We start from the raw sequence: 24,498 nt of genomic DNA, 5'->3' as shown, positions 1-24,498 counted from the left end.
CAGAGGAAAGAGAGCGGGGAAGGTCTCCGCTGCGGATCTACTTTGGCTCCTCCCGAGTCCTGCAAGGCTCCAACTTCGCCACACCAATCATGGCGTCCTCGAGCTTCCTCTCCTCGCTTTCGGTCGCCCATACCTGTCGGCCACAATTAACATGGCCCTAACCGAAGGTTGCATTCCTGTGGAACCGTCTCGGGACAGTTCTCGCGAGGTTTGCCTGGGCCCCTACTGCTCCCGCCCTGCCTCGCGCCGTCGCCGCCGCCACCGCCGCCGCCGCCGGCGCCGCTCCTCCTCCGTGTCAGTTGTTGGGCTGTAATGGCGACTGGGCCGCCACTGCCGAAGTGACTCCCGGGTGGGGGAGCGGGGCCAGACCTGCGCCAGAGGGAACTGCAGAGAGCCGCAGCTCAGGGGCCGGCTTGCTGTGGGGGAGGGGAGGCAGCCTTTCCGCCTCTCCTTCCGTCTCTGCAGACCCGCGGCTCCCGGGAGCCGGTGCGAGGCGGGCACCCGGTGTGTCCCCGGCGCAGGGAGGCCAGGCCGGGCAGCCCTGGGGCCGGTCGGGGCGGCGTCACTGTACCCTCCGCCAGGCCCCGCGGGATGCACCGTGGGAGCCGAGGGCGGAGGCGACACTCTCAGGTGAGCTTCGGCGGGACCTGGCTGGGACCACGGAAGCCCGCGTAGCCTCCGCTGCCTCTGTCCGCGGTCCCGGGTCCCCGGTGGCGGCGAGAGAGGCGGGGCGGGGCGCGGGGGCCCCGGCGCAACCTGGCGTCCCCCTTGGAGAGCCAGCCTGGGTCCTGAGGCTTTGCCGGGAGGGCCGTCTCTTATTCCTGAGACCTGGGTTTCCAGCCCCACCGGTGCCTGCCGGAGACGGGCTTTCCTTCTTTACCTGCCAGTGTCGATCCCCCACCTCCCCGCCCCTCCCTCCTCTGCGAAAGGTGTACCCTACCTGTCACCTTTGGTTTCTGAAGTGTCTCTTACTCATGTAGAGAGATCAGGCATATTTTGGGAAATTCCGGGGAACTGGCAGGGATGACTAGTTTCTGTTCCTTTTTGATGGGGATAAACATGCTCAAGTATAGGAAAAACTTTGATTTTCTGCTCCAGTCCAGCAGCTGCTGAATGTGAATGTGGTCTTGCGATTTATTAACACACGATTGAAGGGGAAATTTTAAAGTTGTCATTTTCCTCTGCCCTCTCTGAAAACGTAGCCCAGCGTGCTAAATAACACTCAGCTGATGTTACACGTATGGGTTGGAATGTGGATGGATTTTTCGTTTTCAGGTAGGAAGTTGCACACAGGTACAGGTTTTCATGTGGCTTTAGTGTAGTAGCCAGTCCTCCGTGTGGGAGGAAACCGGTTGTCAGGAATAGTGGGCAGGGTCCATGTACGCCGCCGGGTCGTTTTGTTTTGATGGTGATCCTTGTTTTGAATTTGGAGAAGTCGTTAGGGTTATGTTGCCATGTTAACGTACCTCCTCCTGCCCTCTCGATTTTCAGGGTTTTAAAGGAAAGGCTGACTTAGGCAGATTTAGTAACGCCCTGAAAAAGGTTTGTACAAGCAGTGATAAAACACCGAAAGCTGCTCTCTCCATTTAGAAAAATGTCTTCGTGTAAAATTTTGTTTTTAAGTAAGGCAGTGTGCTGCTAATAACAGGAGATCGTGACTTGGGAGGATTGGTGGTTAGACCAGTGGTAGAAGTTGCCTCAGACTCAGGAGTGGGCGTGTAATTGCTCGGTTGTGCTAAATTGACAAACTCCAATAATCAAGTCAGCCAGCCATTGGACCTCATTGCGTCGAATTTAAGATACTTGAATCAGGAAATAAACATCATGTTAGAGTACACTGTAGGTGTGGATAAGTACATGTGTATCTCGTGTTTTCCTAGTCAGCAGGATTTTGTTATAATGAGTTATACGTAAATTCCATACATACGTGAGAAAATTTCTCTGATTCTCAGGGATACATTGCTATGTAGTGTTATGTAAGAGTATTAATACTTGGACAGCCAACCTCCTGTGGGGTAATCAATCTGTGAAGTAGGAAGTTTTGAATTTTTTTTCTGATGTTTCTGATTGCCAGTCTTCTGCCCATTTTATAACATGTCTGCCTTATCATGGACAGAATGCAGGAGATTAAGTCCCTATCCAATTTTATTTTTACTAAATTGCTTTAAGTTATAGTGGGAACGAAAAAGAAGCTGCTGTCTGAAATAACTGACATTATTTTTTGGTCTGCTTCCACATACATTACTTTATTTAGTCTTCATAGCAGTTTTGTGAAATGGGTTTGGTAAATATTGTCCCTATTTTGCAGCTGTGGAGATTGACACACACAGAGGTTCCTTCATGTGGAGTGAATGCTGCCCTTATCTCTGCAGTAGATCTGGAAATAATTTTTTCCACTGTTTTTTTTATTGATAACATGTTAGTTTCAGGTATACAACATGATTATCAATACATGTGTATGTTGGAAAATGATCACAGTAAGTCTAACATTCTAGAATTAGTATTATTTAAATTGAATATTAATATAGATATTTTTGGCCTTTAGCTTTTTAAAATCTAAATATAAATATGTTTTTGTTCCTTTTGACATGTCACTTGCCCCTTATGCTGATAATTGTCAGTTCTTTAAAAACATTAGTATTTTTATAGCATTTCATTAATTGTTACAAGTCATGAAGTATAATAATATATTGCTTTACTTCTATATGTACTTTTTGCTTGAACAGTGTTCCTAAGAAATTGCAGTTGATTTGTTGTCTCTCATTTTGTTTGGATACTCATAGTTCTGTCATCTGTGGTGCTTCAAATCATTTATACTCTTAATTATGTAAAGGAAACATTCAAGCTACATGGTCAGTAGCATAACTGAAAACTAGTAACAATTGGCGATTTTTATTGTAGATTTAAAAAGTTAACTGGCCATGTATACTTGTGATTGTTCTTTTTGTAGGGTGGAACAAGTTGTGAGCCACACACACACACACACACACACACGAGAGCCATATACACACACAAGAGAGCTATATATATATATGCCTTAAGACCTAAATGGCTTTATTAAGCAATTCATGATTCAGGCAGCATCGTATCTAGAACTAGAAGGGTGCTCCCAAAATACTCCTAATTACCTTCATTGACTTTTTACCCTATATTAAACAATTTCTAGTGTCACAAATAGTCCCCCCAAAACTGGATAATCAAGTGGTTGCATAGTATTTCCTGCACTAATATTTTTTGCTTGTTGTTATCACAAGTGTAGCTTTACATTTACTAGTTGTTACTTGGGTTATTATTGGACTTTCTCATCTAGTCTGTAAGTTCTGTGATTACAGAGATCCTCCGTTAACTATTTGGCACCCAGCGCCTGGCACATAGTAACATAGTAAATGTTGGTTGAATAAATTGACTGAAGAATGGTCTTGACATAATATTTAAAAAACCAAAACCAAAGCCATACTAGTTCATGGATCCTAGTTCTTTTTAGGAATATACTCCAAGGGTATATTCAAGTTCTCCAGGAAGAAGGGGAATGACAAAAGCCACCTGGGATTAAAAAGCCACTGCGAGTAAGGCACAGGTGGATCCTGAAAACTTTATTGACTATTTTAATGATTTGCCTAGCTGTTCTGGCAATAGTTTGTGTAATTTATAGAAAATAGGTGGTTTAAGACCCTACCTATTATACTAGTACTATAATTATAGGCTTGTAATAACTTTAAGTCACTTCTTAATTACAGGATTGGGAGTTTTAAATCTTAAAGTCCAGCTAGTCCACTTCTCACGTTTTATATCTAAGTAAACAAGCATCATGTGATGAAAATCTCTTACCCATAGTTGGTTTTATAACAGGATGAAGAATTCACTGTATAGCTGCTAAGTCTACATTTGTTTAATGTGTCAGATAATTATCCAATGAGAAGATAATTGTGAACAACCAGGCAATCTATTCTACATCAGTGTTAATTAAAAACTCAAAACAGGCTTCTCTTTTCAGTAATCAAAAATACTCGTTAACTTAGAAATGAATCTCAACCTTCTCTGTAATTGGGACTACAAATTGGTGCAACTGGAACGATGTTCTGGAAGGACATTTGGCATTACCTGTTAAAATTAAAAGTGCGCTCTTTTTTGGTAGAGTCATTTCATTTTTAGGAGTTTATCTTACAGAAATTTCGATACAAGAGCATAGGAACAAATCTGTAAGGATGTTCATTTTTAGCATTATTATAGATAAATGTCATTGACATTTATCAATAGTGAGAAAATGTCTTAAATGTCCATTGGTAAGGGAATAGTTAGTATTATAGTATATTTATGATATGAGGTACTACACACTTGTTAACAGTTTGAGGACATTTGTATTTACTTCTGAGAAGCAGCTGAGTGTATCCTTGAACTTGTATTCAGAACCATGTAGCAGACTTTCCAGGTTCAAATACTAACTACATCATTTATTAGCTGTGACTGTTAGCAAGGTACTTAAACTCATCTATAAAGGGGATATAATTATTGTTCTCTCTTACAAGTCTGTTGTGAGAATTAAGCAAGTTAATATTTAAACCCTAAATAAGCATAGTAGGTACCACATAAGTGTTTGCATTTACTATTATGTACTGACATGGAAGAATGTTTATTACATAATGTTGAGGGGGAAAAAATAAGTTGCACTGCATTGTGGAATATGATTCAGTTTTGTAAAAACACACAGAGGCAAAGAAATGTAGTTTGATTTTCTTTTGATTTCTCTGTGCTTGAGGAGTCTGTAAGGATAGACATTAAACTATTAGCTGTGTTATCCCAGGGAGAATGGATGACTTCCCTTTTGATACTTTAGACACTTTAGTGTTATTTGTCATATGTCCCACTTTTACAATTTCTGAAAACTAAAAAAGAAAATATTGAAGCAGAAATTTTCTTTTATTATATGGTCATATAAATGTATTTTTGAAGATAGTTGTTTTTCAGAGTTCTACAGATTTCATCAATAGAATATCACATGATTAGGTTCTGTTTCAAAACTTTTATTGATGGAAGGTTAAAATTAATTTATGAAAATTCCTAATGTATTTATTTTTCTATACGCTTTGTGACCTTAAACCTCATTTCTGATTTTACAAAGTAAGCATGTAGGCTGGATCAATAATTTTTAAACCCAAGATTCCCAGACTGTGCCCCAAGTTACCTTGGAGCACGATAGTGAACTCACATGGGCATTGTGGGGTATTTTTTTTTTAAGATTTTATTTATTTATTTTTAGAGAGGGAAGGGAGGGCGAGAGAGAGAGAGAGAGAGAAACACAGAGAAACACATCAGTGTGCGGTTGCTGGAGATCATGGCCTGCAACCCAGGCACGTGCCCTGACTGGGAATTGAACCTGCGACACTTTGGTTTGCAGCCCGTGCTCAATCCACTGAGCTACGCCAGCCAGGGCACCTTGTGGGGTATTTTTAAATGTTTGAGGGAAACAGTATTATTTGACAGCTGTGGGATATCTGTGGGACATTTGCCATCTGTGGGACACTGCTCAAACATTTAGTTTGAGGCAGGTAGTGATCCTGAGATTCCTTTGGATGACAGTATGTCTTCAAAAAGCTAGGTTTTGGGGATTGCCATGATAAAAAGCAAGTATTATGCAAAACTCCTTGTGAAACAATAAATAAAAGTGATGGTGTCCAAAGTGATTTCAAGGTTTGAGAAGTTGTGTAATGCCTCTTGGACACATACATCCCACTAAGAAGTTTGTTATTAGTAATAAAATAAAATATTTCTTTTAATTTATATGTATTTTTCAGAGTTGTTAGGACATAAATACTAAGTTGTGTGGGCCTAACTACTTAATAAATGGGATTGTTAGGTATTTTGGGGGCCTAGGGGCACCATGAAAAAACTACCGAGACACTAGGGTTCTGTGAACTGAGAAGGCTTGGGAACCCCTAGAACTCTTGACTAGGAGACCCACATATCTTCCATGGGGGCATAATATTCATATATATAGAGCTATATATAGAATAGAATGAAAGTTTTACTAAAAAAAAAAAAACCCTTACTACTTTCAATACACTATGATATTTTCAATTTAATTCTGTTTGGTTTTATTAAAAAATGCTAGCTCCAGCTCACAAATTTCTTTTTTTTTACCTACTACTGGGCCATTATTACAATACACATTTGACCCTTAACTTGAGCTTTAATATGCTTTGTTCTCTGAATTGTTATAAATGAAGTTAGACTACCTTATACAGTAGACATATCTTTGAAAATTTGTGTAACACTACATTTTGTATGATGAGTTATTTTAAATGCTAAAGGGAAGTAATGATGTAAGAAGATGTTTTTACAAGTAGGATTTACTTTTTGCAAACAGAAATCGTTTGTCTATAAGTTTGGGTTTTGTTGTTTTTTAAAAAGTTAACCACTGTTGTTCCAAGTGGACTTGTAAAAGCTGCTTATGGAGTTGTGGTGTCTCTCACTTTTAAATATTACATTTGAAATAATTTATCGGTAATAGCACTGCCACAAGTTAATAGTAAGAGTATTTTATTAAACAATTTCCTTCAGTTTGGGGCTTCTTTCAAAATATAAAATGCATACGTACACATAACTTTTATTTTTTTTTACATGCTACCATGAAAGAAATTTTCTCTCTAGGAATGGTTAACCTGTTTATATTGTATGAAATACTTGTGGGTTTTTAATTTTTTTTGCATGTTTGCATTTAAGAATGGATTCTGAGATGTATCGATGAGACTGTCATCATTCAGCAGCCTGGAGCACCTAGTGTGCACTGGCTGCTGTGTGTGGACTGGGACCAACAAAGATGAGTAAACATCACCTCCACGGTCCGGTGTAAGAGGCAGATAGATGTATATGTGAGAGCACGGGGACAGGTGAGAGGAGTGACAGAGAGCTGTGGATCCATAAGGCGAGAGTAGCTGCACTAGGTCAAGGAGTCAATAAAGACTTCCAATGAAAGAAAAAGGAGTTGTCTTTGTTTCCGTTAACAGCCTGTAAGTTAGCTAAGTTATTGACTGTGGAAGGAAACTTTTCAAAATTAATTTATGTTTCCTTGTTTTTTTGTCCCCCCCTCAAAAAACGGTAGGTGCATCTACTTTAAAAAAACTGAAAAACATATCCACTGAAAAATTGGCTGCCTGTCCTAGACTCTCACTCTCTCTCCTTGGAGTTATTACCCAGTGTTAACAGTTTCTTCTGTATCAGAGAAGCTTTTGTAAGTGAAAGTTTTACACTTTAAGGCAAAAAAATAATCCTGAGTTACAAACTTGTAAGACGCCTTTATGGGATATATTTCTTGAAATTAATTTAGAAGAGTAAATAGTAAGGATAGCTAGATAGTGTTTAATTAAAGCAAAGTAGAGCAAAAATATAGGCTCCTATTTTTAGAGGATTGGGGGTTTGTTTTTGTTTTTTTTTCTTCTGTCCCTAAGTAAGAGACTAGGGATACTTTCAGTCAGGTGCTAGTTTAGCTCTTCCTTTCATATCAGTGGGGAACACTGTGTTCTTTGAGATCCTCACCCTGCCTCCTATGCACCAGCATCCAAGCTGGTACCAAATATTACATAGTTTCTTCTGGATTTCCTGGATTACAGTCAGTCAGTGTAGGTCATTTGTATTTGTATATTGTACTACATTATGGGAGTGTTGGTTATTGACAGTTTACTTGGAACAATGTAATAGGTCTGACTTAGAGCTGGAATGTTTTCACTTTTCCTAGCCTGGTCCCTGCCAAATTTGTCCATTTTATAATAAGGCTAGTTTGTGCAGTTATTGCAAGGTTGTCTTTTCTCAACCTTTCAGGCAGAGATGGTTGTTATATAGGGTCTGATGGAGATGAGAGAAATGAAATGTAGCAAAAGCTTGGAAAGTACTCTCTGTGATAGCCAGACTGATGTCATTTCTTTCATCTTTTATCCCTAGTACCTGGCACGTAGCAGGAACCCAGTAAATAACGGAGCTGAATGAGTCTGTGTGACTGAATGAGAGCACTGTCAATAAATGTGTAAGGAGAAATGGCTGCCAGAAGACACTTGTGAATTTGCTGTCATCTTACACCTTCTCTGTCTGTGTACGCATACACCATAGGTGTAGATCGGCGTTTCTCAGACTTTTTGGTGTCAAGACCACTTTATACCCTTGTGTTACTGAAAACTCAAAGAGCTTTTATTTATGTGTGCTGTCTGTATTGTTATTGACTGTATTACAAATTTTAACCATTTATTAATTTATTTTAAATAACTAAACACACATTATATTAACAAATAACCATTTTTTAATGAAAAAGAACTTTATTGGCCCAAACAAAAAAATGCTTAGTGAGAAGAGAGGAATTACTTGACAGTTTTCAAATCTTTTTAATGTCTGGCTTAATGGAAGACATCTGGATCCTCATATCTGCTCTGCATTCTGTCTGGTGTGAAATCATGTGTCATGAAGCCTTTGGGAAGCTCTGCTAATGCAGTCATAAGAGAAGGAAAGTGAAAAAAGACAAGTAGTACCTTCGTATTGTTAGGGAAATAGTTTTGACTTCTAAGCCCTCCTTCCACCCCCTGGAAATATTTCACAGACCCTCGCAGATCCCTGGACCACACTCAGAACTGGTGGTGTGGGTTATAAAATCAGAGTAGGAAAGGACTTGAGAGGTCATATAGTGTAATCACCTCTTGTGGATATTTCTGGCTTGTGCACCTGGACCGAGGTGGGGAATACCTCGTTTGCTTTTTGGAGTAATCGTGAGTTGGCTTTTGGAAGATGTTGAGTTTGATGTGCCTTCGATATTTCTGAATAAACACTTTGACATGGGGGTTAGGATATCAGAGATGAGATCTGGACTGGCGTTTTGGCAGTCGTTGGCATACAGATGGCATTGGAAGCCTTGAGCATGGGTACGGTCACCCAGGGAGAGTGTAGTGTTAGAAGAGAGCTCAGAGTCGAACCCCCTTGAACCTTCAGGTTTACAGGAGAAGGACCAGCTAGCAAAGCAGAATGAGAAGGAACTGCAGAAGGGGTGGAAGTCAGAGCGGAGTGGGTAGAAGCAAAGGAAGGAGTGTTTCAAGAGACTGGTCAGCTATGGTCAGTGCTGCCAGGGTGTCAGGCAGGGTGGGGACTTTTTATTTGAAAATGACTATTGGATTTAGAGATGAAGAGGTCTTTGGTGATTTTAGTGAGAGCTGTTGTGGCAACCACGTTGGAATTGCTTGAAGGGTGACTGAAAAGTATTCTAAATGGAGACTGAATATATTGAACTTTTGAGAAGTTTGTGAAGGAAAAGAGAGCAGTGGCGGAGAAGGATGCTGGATTGAGGGACTTTTTATTTGTTTTAAGTATAAAGACTTGATTAAGTATAAATGCTGATAAGAATCTTGGAGATGGGCAAAGACAAGAGATACATAGGAGAGAACAACATAATTGATGGTTGAAACTTTCCTGAGAGAATGTGGAGGTGGGGAGGTTCTGAAACAGATGAAGTATTCTTACGGCTCCTTTCCTCTAGAAGTTACTGTTTCTGTTCTTCTCCCATTCTCCCGATTTATGAACTCTTAGCCTGCATGATAAGAGGAAAGTTAAATGCTAAATATAATTCTTCTAAATTTATTGGCTATTAGTTTTCTGTGAGCCTTTATATTTACAAGGCGAATGTTGAAGTGTGGACTGCTTGTTGAGTTTAGAGTATGTTTGCTATGAGCTGTCAAATCATCTTATAAAGTTGCATCCTTACTTGATTTATAGGCACGTTACTTTTTTTATATTATTTTAACAGGATTCCTTTGATACCATTTATTGCTTTAGTGTAATTGTGTTTCCATTTTCTTTTCACAAGTTAGATTCATCCTTGATGATTGTTTTGCACTTTCATTTCTGTTTTACATGATGCAAATAGAATCGTGTCACATGTAGTTTTTTAAATCCTCTTGATATTTGACTTTAATCTGAATGACGAAATATTGTTCATTTATGCTTAAACTTCTGCACAAAACAACTTGTTTCTCTACAAGGTGCCAGTTAAACTCACTGTAAATGTTCAGTAGAATAAAACTGGAGTCACTTAAATGAATAATAAAAGTATTTTTCAGTTTTCTGAAATTTAAGAAGCTGTCAGTATAGTAAGAGACAAAGCACAACGGAGTGATAGAAATTCTATGTTACTGGTTTCTGAAAACTGTAGTCAGTGCTTAAGAAAGGAAAGGCCAACACTTGTCCCTTTAAACACACAAATGTAATCTTGTTAGAGACCCTGAATGATCCTGTTTCTTTCCTTTTCCAGCTTTCTCTCACCATTTTCGCTGTCCGACACCTGTGGCGTGAACTACGTCTTGTCTTGTTGGCCTCAGGGCCGTTCCACATATCCTTTCTGCTGCCTGGAAAGCTCTTTCTTGTCTGTGCTTAGTTGAACTTTTCATTTCTCCTGTAGGTCTTAGATTAAACGACACATTTCTTCTCTACTTAACAGATTGGATGAGTTCCTTCTAGTTATGTTTCTATAGCACTTGCATTTTTCCTTAATTATTTTCATCCCATTTGTAATAGTTGTTGAGTATCAACCTTCCAAGCAAGCTTTTGGACTGCTTGAGTGTGGGGCCCATGTTTATTCTTTTCACAGCTATATCCCCACTCCTAGGCACTATTCATTCCTCCTACATACTTGGCACTCAGCAAATATTTGTTAAATGAATGAGTGGCATGGGTCAGATTGAGGAAAAGGTTTTTCATGAGTGTAGAACAATACAGTCTGATGCAGCAGTGGGAGGGGCCAAGGAGTTTGCTAAAATTTCTCACCTGTCCTGTTCAGGCAGGAGGGAAGAATGGAAAGCTTCATCCATAGACGTTTGTGCGGAAGCCCTGTCTTTTGGGGTGAATTTGAGAACAGTTGAGGCACGTTGGTTAAATGAGCCTTCTATAAAAGAAGTTAGAGTGCATTGCAGTTAATGGAACAGAGGTTCTAAAGAGGATAGAACGTAGGTGGGGAAGCAGGACGCCTTATGATGAAATTACAAGGGAGGACAGAGGGTTGTGTTATAGATGGTGGCTGAGTTTGAATACATGAGAGGCGTTCTGTGAATGACCCTTAGAGGATTTCAGAGGTTTGAGAGAGAGAGATTTAATTTCCAGTTCTGTCACTTACTGGCTGAATGGCCTTGGGCTAGTTCTTTGGTCTGTCTGATACTGTTTCTTCATCAGTAAAATGGATATATGGATAGTTGCCTTGGGTTGTGATGGAGATTAGAAATAATATACAGAAACAACACAGTCCTTGGCCCACTGAGAAGGAACACAGAAGTCGTAGCTACGATTATTAACTGGTCACCCCGATAGTATTCGAGGTCTGTAATTTTGGCTCCTGGTTTAAAAGGACTGTTGCTGTCAGGTGTTCTGGAGCTTCAGAGGAGACGTTCTCAGGTGATTGAAGAATAGCATTATTGTCAACACTGATGCTTGTTTTTATGGAATCAACAGTGTTTTTGGAGGCTTCAGACTTCCAAGAGTAGAATTGAAGGTAATCTCTTGGGCTGTCGTTCTCAAAGTTGCTGTATTTTAGGATCTTTGTAGATATAAAAATACAGGTTTTTTACCTTTTCTTAGACCCAGTGATTTCGAATCTCTTGTGGGTGGAGCCTCGGCATCTCGGTTTAACATGTTATCCTATCCAGGTGATTTTCCTAGAGCTGCTGGAGACAGCAGGCTCAGGAGACCAGAGCTCTGCAGCTGCTTGGAGGCAGTGTGGCTGCTCTGAAATCCACTTGCAGTGGGATCGATCAAAGGAATGTATGTACAAGTTATTTGCGAGAGAGTTTTCTTTATGGGCTTAAAAACTAGCTGCACAGGTTGAGTGGGGAGATGAATGATTTTAAAGTAGTTATTTAAAAGATATTTAAATTTAAATAAAAGGATGTTTTCTGTATGGTCCTCTTTGATATGGATTAAACAATTAGCGCATATGATGACTTTATGACTGAAGATGCATTTTGACAATATACTGGCATCAAAGACTTATTTTTTGTGCACTAAGCTTAATACCAGTCCACATCATATACCCAAGTTAAAAAAATAAGCTGTGTGTGTTATCATGTTGTTTTAATAAATGCATGTTCAGATATATGGATATATGTGCATGTGTTTGTACCGCATTTTGCTGTGTATAATGGACTTTTTTTGCCCAAATTTTTGAGGAAAAATAAGGATGCGCATTATACTGGGTAATACCTGAAGTACCTTGTATCTGTTCTTGTATTTTGTAATTATTTGTTATTACATAAAATTTCTTGTACCATAATATGTTCACAAATAAATGCTAAAAATTCCTTTATAATACAAAAGGCAAGTACCTAAATATAAATAAATAAAATATTAAATTAAAAAATTAAAATGAAAGTTTTTTTCCCCTGGAAGTTTGGGCCAAAAATGTGGATGCACATTGTACACAGGAGTGCATTCATTATACATGGCAAAGTACGGTACATATTGCATCTCATTCAGTGTGGTAAAGGTCTTTTTTCAGTTTTGAGGGAAGTTTTATTATGGTGTAGTTTTATTATAGAGATACCTTTTTTAGATGTTTAATTTTCTGATTTTTAGAAAAGCTAATCATAAACACGTGTGGTTTGAATATGAATAGTAGATGCAAAAATAGGATGGTTAAAGGGTAATTAAAGGTGAGAAAGGGAGGAGAGGAAATCAGATAAAAGGTTAATATAGAAAACCGAAAGTAGGAGGGAAAACATAACAAAAGGAAATAGGAGGTGAATGGAAAAAGAAAAATATACTACTGATATTTGAAGAGAATATGCCATATTTGGTTTTTAGGGAGTAGACATAAATGTTTCCCTAATTTTAAGCAAATTTTCCTAAATGAGACTGTACTAGAGAGTGAAAGATCGGAGATGATAGCAAAGGGGGGAAAGTATTAGGAGCTCCACATCCCCCTTTCAACTCGCTTTTTTACCTTTAGGGTTTTAGAAGGGATGGTATGGTATGGGTTTTAAGAGAAGGAAATGCATTAACTTTCCTGATTGAATTAATCAAATATGATCTCGGACAGTGTGTCTAGATTTCCATTTTTAATAATTTCAATTTCTGTGTTAGGATTCTGGCTGCTTACTGTCCCATTGGATACTGTGCACCCTGGAATCTTTGCTATGGGGATTTAATATAGGTCGATCAGATAGAGTTCAGGTCCGCTGAGGATGGGCTGGCAGCGACATCACCGTACTTCCAGAATCAGGGAACTTGATTTCTGACAGATGCAGAATTCTTAACAAGGTAGATGTGTTTGCCAAATTGTAGTTAGCCTGGTAGTTAGCAGTATTATTTCTCTAGTAATTCCTGCAAAGAATTGGTTCAGCTGGGGCCACACCATTCCCCTCTAAAAAACACTAAGTTTTTTTTCGTGAGATTGAAGCCATGGGTCAGGTAGTTATTGTTTGCTCTGGGTGAGTAGCTGGGAGAAACATCTTCTCCCTTTCTGAGTAGTTTCTGCTCTTCAGTGAATCTGGGTGACAGTGTGTTATTGCTGCAGCTTAACTGCTCATTACCTTGTTCGTGTCCAAAGAGTGAGTAAATGAACCTCCGGTGCAGTTTATACATAGTTCTTGTAGTGGGTTTTTTTAGCGTAATCATAATAAGGCTTTTACTTGGTTATAGCCAGAGTAATGACATTATCTTTTTCATCAACCTTCCGATTCATTTCACATTGATGATGTGCTTTTATCAAATGCCTCCCATTGTTTCCATGGCATCATGCATTTAGCTTATTATATGACCACCTGTAGCCCTCTTCTTTTCTCTGTCATCATCAGCAAGGGCAATTATGCTTTTGTGTGTGTGCCTTGTAATTTTACCAGAATTCTTACAGGTTACTTGCAAATTAGTATATGAATGCCAGCTCCCTGTTTTCCTTTCCTTTCCTTTCCCTACCCCTTTTCCTTTTCCTTTTCCCTCCTGGCCTCCCTTCCTTCCCCTGGCTTATGGACCTAGTGAGGTATGTTGTGTTCCTCTTCCTTTTTTTATGAGTAGTTTTCCAGCCTGGCTTTTTAACCACCTCTTCTTTTCTTTGATCGTGTTTTTTTTTTTTTTTTTTTTTAATTTACCCCTCTCCCATTCCTGTTCATGTCTTCACTGGCAGCCCTGTCCTTGATTCTTCTTTATTCTTTTCTGTTTAAATTGAGATCCTAACAGCTTCCAACACTGCCATTTGTTTTATCTGTTGATAGAAGGGCTCTGTTGATATGAAAATGAATCAGAAGATAGTCTTCAAGGACATCCTTGTGTGGACACTGATGCATATATGCTACTTGTAACTTTAATATGTAACCGTTACATTGTATACTATTTGCTTATACCTGTCTATTCCATTAGACTGTGAGGGTTAAGTGTTCAGCCAATGTTTATTGATTGAATGAATGAATGATGTGTATATGTGTGTGTGTGTAATGATAAGGGGTATAAAAACTGAACAGAGTGCTATGGGAAACAGATGAAGTAGTGACTCTGTTAAAGAACAGTCTGGGAAAGGTTTATAGGAGATGACATTAGAGTTTGGCTTTGAAGTGTATTACTGCCAGATAAAATTTAGGAAAAGAAGATATGGAGATAATGAAAATTTCTGGATGCTTGGAGAATGCTCTCTGGGTATGGCTAGGAGGCATTCTGTTGACAGGAACAATGAGTATAGTGAAGAAGGAGAGCAAGGGGCTTGGCTGTAAAGTAAGGTCGTGAAGACTTCCCAGTTGGGAACTTTGTCCCGTAGATGATAGTCATTGAAGAGTTGTAAGAGCAGATTTGTGAGGTCCTGTTTTAGAAAGGTAACTTTGGTTGCAGCATGAAGAACAGATTGGGAGCAGAATAATTTAGAATCTTTTCATCATAATTTAGTCTAAAAATGATGCTCTGAATAGAGGCAAGGGGAAGAGAGAGAAATTTGAGAAATACCTTACAGTTTTTTTCAACAGGTTTATTGAGGCATATTTTATATACCATAACAGAAAAACATTTTAAAGACAGCATTGTCTACCTCTCTTAATTCCTGATAGATTAAATAGGCAAAAGAGAACACACAAATATTCAGTAAATAAATAATTCCCAAATTTCCATATGGTTATAGAATAAATTTGTTGTCATGTTGTCTGTAAAACATTTAACTGGGAAGGTAGTTTCTGTATTGTCCAAGAAATGATTTTAAGTTTAATCTGTTTGATATGGTAAATACTTTAAAGTGGTTAGAAAAGGCATTTGGCAAATTAATATTTGTACTTTAAAGATAGAGTTTTGACAGATTAGATTCTCTTCTTTCTATGAAGAGATTTTTTCATTGTACTTTTTCGACAATAATTTTTCTATTTTTGTAGAAAATGGTGATTTTTATACATACTCCTACATAAAGATTTATATATATATTCTTACATGAAGAATAGACCTACTTAGAATATCAGGAACTCTTAAGAAGGTGTGAAGATAACTTTTAGAGATGACAGAATCCTTTTCTGACTTTAATGAAAGGCAAGGTAAATCAGAGCATTTTCTTTACTAACATTATAATATTGATACTCAATGAATGCTTGATGGTATGCTTGCAGGTAAATTGGCAGGATGAGGAGCAGCAAATCAAAAGAGGTGCCTTTACCAAATCCAAGGAACTCTCAAAGGAAGGATACTGTTCAAGGTATGATTTGTATTTTTTAAACTGAACTTAATTCCTTGTGTAGGTCATATGTATAAAATTCTGGGCTCATCAATAAATGAAAATTATATACATGCTTTGATTTATAAAAGGGGATAAATAATTTTTAAAATTTAATTTTTTCTTTTTTAAAATTTTTATTTCTTGGTGAGAGAGAGAGAAAGAGACATTGATTTGTTGTTTGTCCTAGAAGATCGAAGTCTGGAGTATTCTAATCTTTACACATTATAATGTGAAATATCATACAATGCAAAATTTTGTATTTGTTCAGCTCATTGGGGTAGATTGTTGGAGATGTGTAATGGGAGTGTGGGTGGGCGTTAGTCCAGCTGTGCTAAGGACTAATGGGACCAATGTCTAATGCAGCTCTGAACCATGTATCAGGAAGCTCAACTTTATTGCATGGGAGAAGAACCATGTTTTGGCCCTGGGTGGTGTGGCTCATTGGGTTGAGTGCTCGCCTGCAAACCAAAGGGTCACCAGTTCAATTCCCAGTCAGGGCACATGCCTGGGTTGTGGGCCAGGTCCCCAGTAGGGGGCGCATGAGAGGCAACCACACATCGATGTTTCCCTTTCTCTCTTTCTCCCTCCCTTCCCCTCTCTAAATAAATAAATAAATCTTTTTTAAAAAGAACCATGTTTTGGCTCTATATAATAAAGTACTTGCCGAGGACTAGTTCTGCCTAATAAAGTGGTTCTCAAACTTTGAGTGCATTTGGGATCTTATTAAAATGCAGATTCTAAGGTCAACTTCAGAGGTTGTGATTTAATAAATATCAGTGTTCCCCAGCAGATATAACCACATCGTGGGATGCACTTTCTCAGACCAAGGCTGCTGTAAGTAATTATAGTTCCATTTATTTCTTTCTGTTTTAAAGTTGATTACTTGTTAATGATTGAATAGATTAAAATTTTTCTATAGTCCTTTTTAGTAGAAAAATAATGTTAACATTTTGGTAAGAAGTCATGTGCCATATATCACAAAATGAACATTAATGACAACTATTAAATAGTAAAAGAAAATCAGGACACTTTAGGTATCAGGAACATTAACACCGTGACATATGAACTATTAAAATACTTTGTGCTATTTATTTTTCTGTATTAACTTTGCTCATTTGGTATGTTGAAGCGAAGATTTAAAACATAGAATGGATTTAGGAAGGCGAGACACTATGTAGAAGGCTCAGAGTCAGGGAATGAACAACTACTTCATGAATGGACTGCGAGTTGTCTTTCCTTTTTGCGGCAGCCTTAGCGGGGCCTGGTAGTGGGGCCTCTCTCAGCGCTGCTGCGGAGTGGCCGTGGGCAGCCCATTCCCATTCGTGTTCCCTCCAGTCTTGCCGGGAGTTTAGGAGTCCAGCTGTGGCGGGTGATGCAGAGTTCCTTCCAAGGGAGACCTTTCCTTTTCTTTTTCATTTGCTTTCTGGCCCATTCCATTTCTAGTGTGTCCTTTTTATTTTCTTTTGTATCCTACCTGAATTTGAATCATTTGTTTCTTTGCTCTTTGAATGTGGTATTTTCTGTCCCCTAATCTTTTGAACTGCTTTGAAAATCAATCTGGAAAAGGTAATAGTGGAACCTAGATTTGGTCATAATACAGAGCCAAATTTAGACCCCATAAATAGCAAGATATATTCTCTCTTTCTACATTATAATGTAGGGACAGCTTCTGTCCCCAATTTAATTTAGAGCTAAATTAACAGAGCTGAACTGTTAGTTGTTTTTCAAAATGATTGTTTTTTTTTTTGTTTTTTTTTAAGGATTTTTAAGGGTACGGGCCTCAGTATAAATGGGGGAGGGAGAGCCTGGTACAGAACTATTATAGGATTAGTGTAATTTTGTGAGTACATTGTACTGCAGACATTCAAAAGGAAATAAGTTAGAATTTTATACAAAGCTTTCTTTTGAAATCTCTCTTTGGTGGAATTTTGATGATTTTAATTTCTTTTTTTTTATACCTTTTCTGTTTTCTCTAAGTTTTCTTCCATAAGCATGTAATATTCTACTGTTTAGGGGAAAATGCTTCTTAAAATCATTGAGGACATTGGTGGTTACACCAAAATTTAACCTCTGTTGTAAATTGTGTGGGAACCTGAATTCTAGCTTGTGATTTTTATCCTTACCATGAAGCTTACTTGACAGACATAAGACTATAAAAAAGTTGTAGCTGTTTAAATAAGTGCTAAGTTTTAGTCTAGCTGAATCATTCTTTCCTCATTTTTGCATGTAACATGCACAAGATTTTATATGTTTGTATATATATATATATATATATATATATATGCAGCATATAATGTCAGAAAATTTTTACTGCTTTAAAAAGTCAATTAAAAAATAGGTCAAGGCAAATAGAAACTTTTTAAGTCTTCAGATTTTTTTTATTTTCTTGTTTAAATTTGGTCAGCGTTCTGCCAGTTGTTAGTAGAGCTGAAAGTAGTAAATAATGAAAAAAAATTTTTTTTTGTTCATTATAGTAAACAACTCTTTAGATTTTTTTTTCTACTTTGGAGAAAGGTATTAGACAATATAGTTTTAAATAACTGTGTAAATTTTTAGTAGCTGGTTATTTACAGAATTAACCTGTTTGTTGTGATGGTGTTTAACCTTAGCTGAGACACATTGAAAACAAGTTAGAAGTAACCCCTACAAGTACAGCTGTGTTCGACTCTGTCATGGATGCCAAGAAGCCTTCTGCAAGTGCTGTGCGAAAGATAAGTAGAAAAGGTGTGTATGGAGTGACCGCCAAAGGTCTGAATGTATTCAGTATGCCTTTTTGATGCTGGTTTCGTTTCGGTTTAATTTCTTTTTATAGTCCCATGTATTTGCTTTCTCTCTTGTTAGAGACTAAACCTCATCAGTATTTAGGTTTTTTTCCCTTGAGTACTGAGTCGTTATCAAGTAGCCTCAAATTCAGTGTCTATGGGTGATGTTTTCCCCGCCTTTTAATTAGGGGTTTAGCACCACTCTGTTACCTTTGACAGTGAATCTTCATTTGTTTTTAGTGGTGAGAATTTGATTTTGAGGCTTTGGGGTTATATATGTCTTTTTTAAAAATTCTCAGGTCTTTATGTCACTTTGAAATTTAGTTGGGGTTTAAAATCACAAATGGAATGTCTGTCTTACGGATACTCTCATACGTTCACATGGTGCCAGTGTTTTCTTTGTTGGCCTTTCATAATTCTGTGGTTTCCTAATCAGTGGGCTGAACCTGCAGGTTAGTGCTTCCCACTGAAACTGTGATTTTATTTTGACCCGTGAATCTGTTGTGTTTTTTCTGATATTTCTTTTTTTGAGTGAGAGCCTTTGGCAAAAAGGAATTTTATATGTCGAATTTTATTTTGCATTGTTTTCACATAATATAATCTTTCTCTATAGATTGATTTACTATAGTAATTTAAATAAACCCTGAATGTTTTTCATCTACTTCTATAATATTCAACTAGAGATTCCAGCAGTAATAGACACCTAAATTATTTTCTTAGGTCCCTGCCAAATTCAGAGACAGTTGTATTTTGTATCGTGTGTTCTCACAGACTTTTTTCCCTGCAGATGTTAGATACCTGGATGATTCTTGGCTTAACGCTCCAGTCTCTAAATCTTCTAAATCACGGAAGGAGAAATCTCGCAGCCCTCTCAGAGTTACCACCCTGGAGAGTAACGTGAAGAAAAATAATCGTGTGGAATTCCGAGAACCTTTGGCTTCTTACAGGTTAATGTTTTAAAAAAATAAGTTATCAAATTGGGCTAGCCCGGAATATTTACAGCAAGATTATAGTTTAATATCTGAGCTTTTCATAGTGCTCTGGCTCTGGTAACATTACCTTTTCATTAAAAAAAAAAATAAAGCACACATCTTTTATATTATGAAATACTGATTTTCTACTCTTAGTGATTAAATATTTCAGGAGGGCCCGGCTGGGTAGCTCAGTGGATTAGAGCGTCATCCTGATATGCCAAGATTGTGGGTTTGATCTCTGATCAGGGCACATACAATAAGCAACCAATCAATGCACAAATGAGTAGAACAACAAATCAGTGTTTCTCTCTCTCTCTCTCTCTCTCTCTCTCAAAATCAATAAAAAACAATATTTGGGGAAGGAAGTAGTAATATTTGCTCCTGGCCACTACCACCATTGTAGTAACTGTGTTTCCTGTAGACAAATTACTCAGGAAATGTTGCTTCCCCTCCCCCCCTTAATATCTCAGATTGGATGTTCTACATAATGAATTTTATATAGCTTAGTTTTCTTCTTTTTCTGATAGCATGAATCAGTTACTTAAAATTACTTCTTGAGAATATGGGTTGATATATTGTTTGACCTTAGCCAGTGGCTTTTTTCAGCAGCTTATTTAGTCAGATGTTCAAGCTTGATGTGTGAATTTCGATAGTGTGAATGATAAAAAATGCTTTGTGTTTTTGGATAGCTGATAATTTAAGATATTCAGATAAAATTATTAAATTTTGTATGTGAGGGACATTTTACTAATGATATAAATGTGTTTGTGCTCTTAGGGTAGCAAATAGTAATAAGTAATAAACACTGGACCTCATATTTCTTTGTTTCATTTATAAGCATTTTTAGTATTTTAAAGTGTCAATAAATCAAGGAATTTCATGATGGTGGTTGAGATACAGGGAGATGGAGGTGGATTACAAGGTCAGTTTTCAATATGGTTAATTTGATGCAGTTTTGAAATATGAAGTGAAAATACTTGGTGGACATGTGAAAATTTGGGTAGGAATGTATGTGGAAAGGTCAGGGCTAGGAATATAAATTTGGGCATTGTCACTAGTGTCATAGTGATAAAAAAAAATGGTGAAAAAAATGTAAAGAGAAGGCCAGGGACTTAATCTGGGTAGAAGTTCATAGTTTAGAAAAAAAAAGAAAAGTCAAATTTGAAAAATAATCAGAGTTCAGAATCTTTAACCATGAAAATATTAAGCAAGTTGCCTGGAAACATAGTCACTGTCAGAAGTGAAACTAAATTACTGACCTTTTATGTGTCTGTTGTAATGTTTTTCTGCTAAGAATACTACTTAGTATTTAAAATTGTGTAAATTATGTATCTTTTATGAAAAAATACCTTTAACATAGCTGTGAATAGAATGCCCTTCGCCTGACCAAATCCCTTCATCACTTCAAACTCATCTTTCATCACCTTACATATGAAACATTGTGAGATCTGTTTCTATCCCACTCTGTTCCCCCAGCCTGTTTAACCCTTCTGTGCTGCTGTAATACTATGTACCTTCCTGCATTTCAAATTGCATTATATTTTGATTCCTTATCTACCCATTGCATAAAGCTGTAAAAAAAAAAAAAAGCCATTATATAAAGCTGTAAATTTATCTTATTCTCAAAGTACTATCTAATGTCTATCATTTACTAAGTATTCCATAAATATTTTCCCCCAGCATTTTATTATTAAAATTTTCATATTTACAGAAATGTTGAAAGAATTGTATATTGAACACCCTTATATGTATTTAGCAAATGTTTAGTGAATGAATGAATCAATCCTTCCTCCTTTCCTTTCCTTCCCTCCCCTCCCTGGCTTCCTTGCTCCCTCCCTTCCTTTTCAGTGTCCTTCCCTTTTTAAGATTGAGCTGTGATATGTAGCCTATCTTTTTATGCTTTATTTTATTCTCTACATGTGCTAATTTCAGATCTAAACCATTTTAACTGAATTGTTATTACAGTCTGGTCGAAATAGTGAAAATAATTGCAGCTAGTCTTGATATTTAGTGGAAACTACAGGACTCAATTCTCAGCCCCCATCTTGTTTAATAATCAGCCACTCAGAACAGGGCCTAATGTGTTTTGGGTCATGGACCCCAGTGATAATCTGATGAAAGCTGTAGACTATCTCCTTAGAAAAATACACATACTCAAATACAATAGATATGGTTTATATAATCACCATGTTATGTGGTAATAATTTTTGTGGCAGAGTTTTATGCCTTTAAACAGAACATCTAGATCAGTGCTATACAATAGACCCATTAATGTGCCCACATGTGTAATATAAACATTTTTAGTAGTTACATACACACAGAGAGATGTTTTACATTCTTCTGTTGTTTTAAATCTTTTGAATCATGTAATTTACAGGATAGAACATCACAAGTTGGATTAGCCACACTTGAAGTGCACAATAGCCACATGTGGCTGACGTCGGCTCTTTCAGATGTAGCAGGTCCCGGTCGTTGTTTTGTGTGCTTTTGCAGTTTTGTTGGGTGTTTTATCGTGATTCAAATGCTCTTCTTACTGCTGAGGCATTTTTGTCTTCATTAAACCTCTCTCTTAATAAGCTGGTTCTGTTCCTAAAATATAACTTATTGGAATGATGTGTAAAATAAAAATAGTCTCTGAAGGAAGACTTTGCTAGTGTTTTTATGAATAGAGAATATGGACTTTGTGATATGCACTTTGGCTGTATTTAGTCCTTTTGCTTACTCTGAAATTTCTAGGTTTGCTTTACATGGTTTGAAGCTGCCAAAAAAGTGGTCGGTGGTTCAGAGAGGTTTGAATTTACTAACCACATGTATTTGAAGGAAAATATTTATTGTACCTTTACTTTATTTCTGTTCTGTCTATTTGTTAATTTGGTACATTATTTAGAAGTTACACATATGAAATGCCAGTAAAGGAGTAAAATACACATTTTGGTATAAGGTCTCAAGTGAATATCCAAAATCAGATTGTAACCCTGTTTTCTGGCATTCTTAAGGAACTTTCTCCAGACATCTTTTGCATTTTTCTTATTTTATAATATGCAGATTATGATTTAGAACTTGATAGAGGGGTCATTGAGTCTTAATATTAGTAATTGTTTTATTAGTTTTAACTTTCTGGAATTTCTGGGGGGGTTTGGTCTCTAATTTTACTTTAGAGTTCACCATTTTTAAGGCTAGTTTTAGTTCGACTGTTTTTTGTACTTTTTATTTAAAACTTATTATCTTTTAATTATAGGGAAATTCATGGCCTACCTTCCAATATAAGCCCCAGCCCTTTAGAGTCCAAGCATGTATATTGTGTGGATGTTAATGAAGAAAAGCCTGAGAGTGGGAATCGGATGGTAAGCAATCGAGAAGAACGAAATATACGTTGCTGTGATTTTGAAAGTTCCCAATCATCTGTCATCAATGATACTGTTGTTAGGTTTTTAAATGATCGACCAGCAATTGATGCATTGCAAAATTCTGAGAGTTTGATTAAGATGGCAGCTCCTGTGAGAACTGAGGAAGAAAAGCCTAATAGGACAAAAGGAAATGAGAACAATCTGAAGGCTTCTGTCAGTAACTCGGGCCATGATGTCGATCCGAAAGTGTTACAGCTGGCTGACTCTTCTCCCTCTTCTACTAGTACTTCTAATTCCCAAAGATTAGATATCTTAAAGAGGCGACAACATGATGTCAAACTGGAAAAACTCAAGGAGCGGATTAGGAAACAGTGGGAACACTCAGAAGAAACAAGTGGCCGGGGCCAGAATCTGGGTCACGCTGACCACCCAGTAATGGTTGTTAATGTTGATAGCTCAGTGACCGCGAAAGTCAGGAAAGTGGCAACAGCACCGCCTGCTCCTGTGTATAAAGGTTTGTGACCAGTCCTTGTGTCTTTCTCTTTCTGCCTCCTCATCCCCCGTCTCCTCCCAATGTGTTTGCGTAGAGGTGATCCTCTTTAGAACAGATAAGAAATTAATTCAAGGAGCAGGTTAAAAATACAGGCTTCTGGATCCTACCTTGGACTTAAATCAGAATTTCTGCGGATAGAGCCCAGAATTGGAATTTTTAATCAGTCCAGCAGGCCCACTATATGAACATTTAATAAGATGAACAGAAGAGGAAATAAGAGCTAGTACATTTTCAGAGAACTGAAAGAGTATTCTCTTACTCTGTCATTGTATTTGCATTGTTATTAGGAATTCTTTCAGAAATAATATTTAAAAGATAATTCAATCAGTTTGAATTAATATTTGGTTACAGAATATTTTGGCACTGACATTTGGTTCATGTTATTTTAACTTTCAAGTTTTAACATGAGTTTTTTTCCCCTGTGTTTAAGAAAAATATTTAAGTCACATTTATACCAACAGTAATAGATTTCCATTGAGAAAAAGGTTTTCAGAGAGAATTTCTGTTTTTAGCCAGCTCAAGTGTTTATGTATAGTGGTTTTAAGGAGTTTGTGTTTTTATGTTCCTGAAATTAATTTCCTAGGGTCATCATGTAAAGTTTCTAATAAAGAGTTAATTCATAGATCAGGTTAGTCTGTGTTAGACTTTTGTCATGAAAACTTCTGCCTTTGTAACCTTTCTTTTGTGCATATTTTTTAAAGTTCATTTTTTTCTAGATAAATGTATGAAGATCAAATATTGTCAAAATTTGTTTCTTCTGTTAATTTTAAGTTATGAACAAACCAAGACAGTTTTTGCTGTAGTCAGTTGTGTTTTGTATTTCTACTGAGTCTAATTTTTCTCTGACCCCTTTTTAAATTTTCAGTCCTGAGGTGTCTTTAGTTATTTTTTCCTGCAGAATAAATTTTACTGTGTACAGTTAGAATAGTTACCAGCTTTATCTTGTTGCTTGTTATGTTTTATTAGTGATATCCATTGTAAATTAGATAAAAATGGGTAATTTGCATTTTATTCTAGCTAATTTGTGATGAAATCTTGAGCAATTCCCTTTATTTTTAAATTTTTTTAAAGATTTTATTTTATTTTATTTTTATTGAAAGAAGCATCAATGTGGGGTTGCTGGGGGTCATGGCCTGCAGCCCAGGCATGTACCCTGACTGGGAATCGAACT

General features: G+C 37.2%; 1 protein-coding gene across 5 annotated transcripts in view; it reads left to right on the top strand.

The window, feature by feature from the left end:
• The first annotated feature begins 241 nt into the window (after nt 1–241).
• The window catches only part of CEP350 (centrosomal protein 350), a 112,454-nt gene continuing 88,197 nt past the window's right edge, over nt 242–24,498 (top strand). For 2 of the 5 annotated variants that reach the window (XM_028530572.2, XM_036015009.1), the window contains exons 1-6: nt 242–630; nt 15,585–15,670; nt 16,479–16,525; nt 18,301–18,415; nt 19,241–19,400; nt 22,666–23,288. In XM_028530572.2, the coding sequence (XP_028386373.1) occupies nt 15,598–15,670; nt 16,479–16,525; nt 18,301–18,415; nt 19,241–19,400; nt 22,666–23,288 (1,018 nt within the window). In that variant the 5' untranslated portion in view covers nt 242–630; nt 15,585–15,597. Of the gene's footprint in view, nt 631–15,584; nt 15,671–16,468; nt 16,526–18,300; nt 18,416–19,240; nt 19,401–22,665; nt 23,289–24,498 lie in introns of those variants that run through there. The other 3 variants (XM_036015010.1, XM_036015011.1, XM_036015012.1) reach the window with 3 other exon arrangements.

Source organism: Phyllostomus discolor, chromosome 14, assembly GCF_004126475.2.
Source record: "Phyllostomus discolor isolate MPI-MPIP mPhyDis1 chromosome 14, mPhyDis1.pri.v3, whole genome shotgun sequence".
Taxonomy (NCBI): domain Eukaryota; kingdom Metazoa; phylum Chordata; class Mammalia; order Chiroptera; family Phyllostomidae; genus Phyllostomus; species Phyllostomus discolor.
This window is presented reverse-complemented; position numbering and strand designations above follow the sequence as displayed.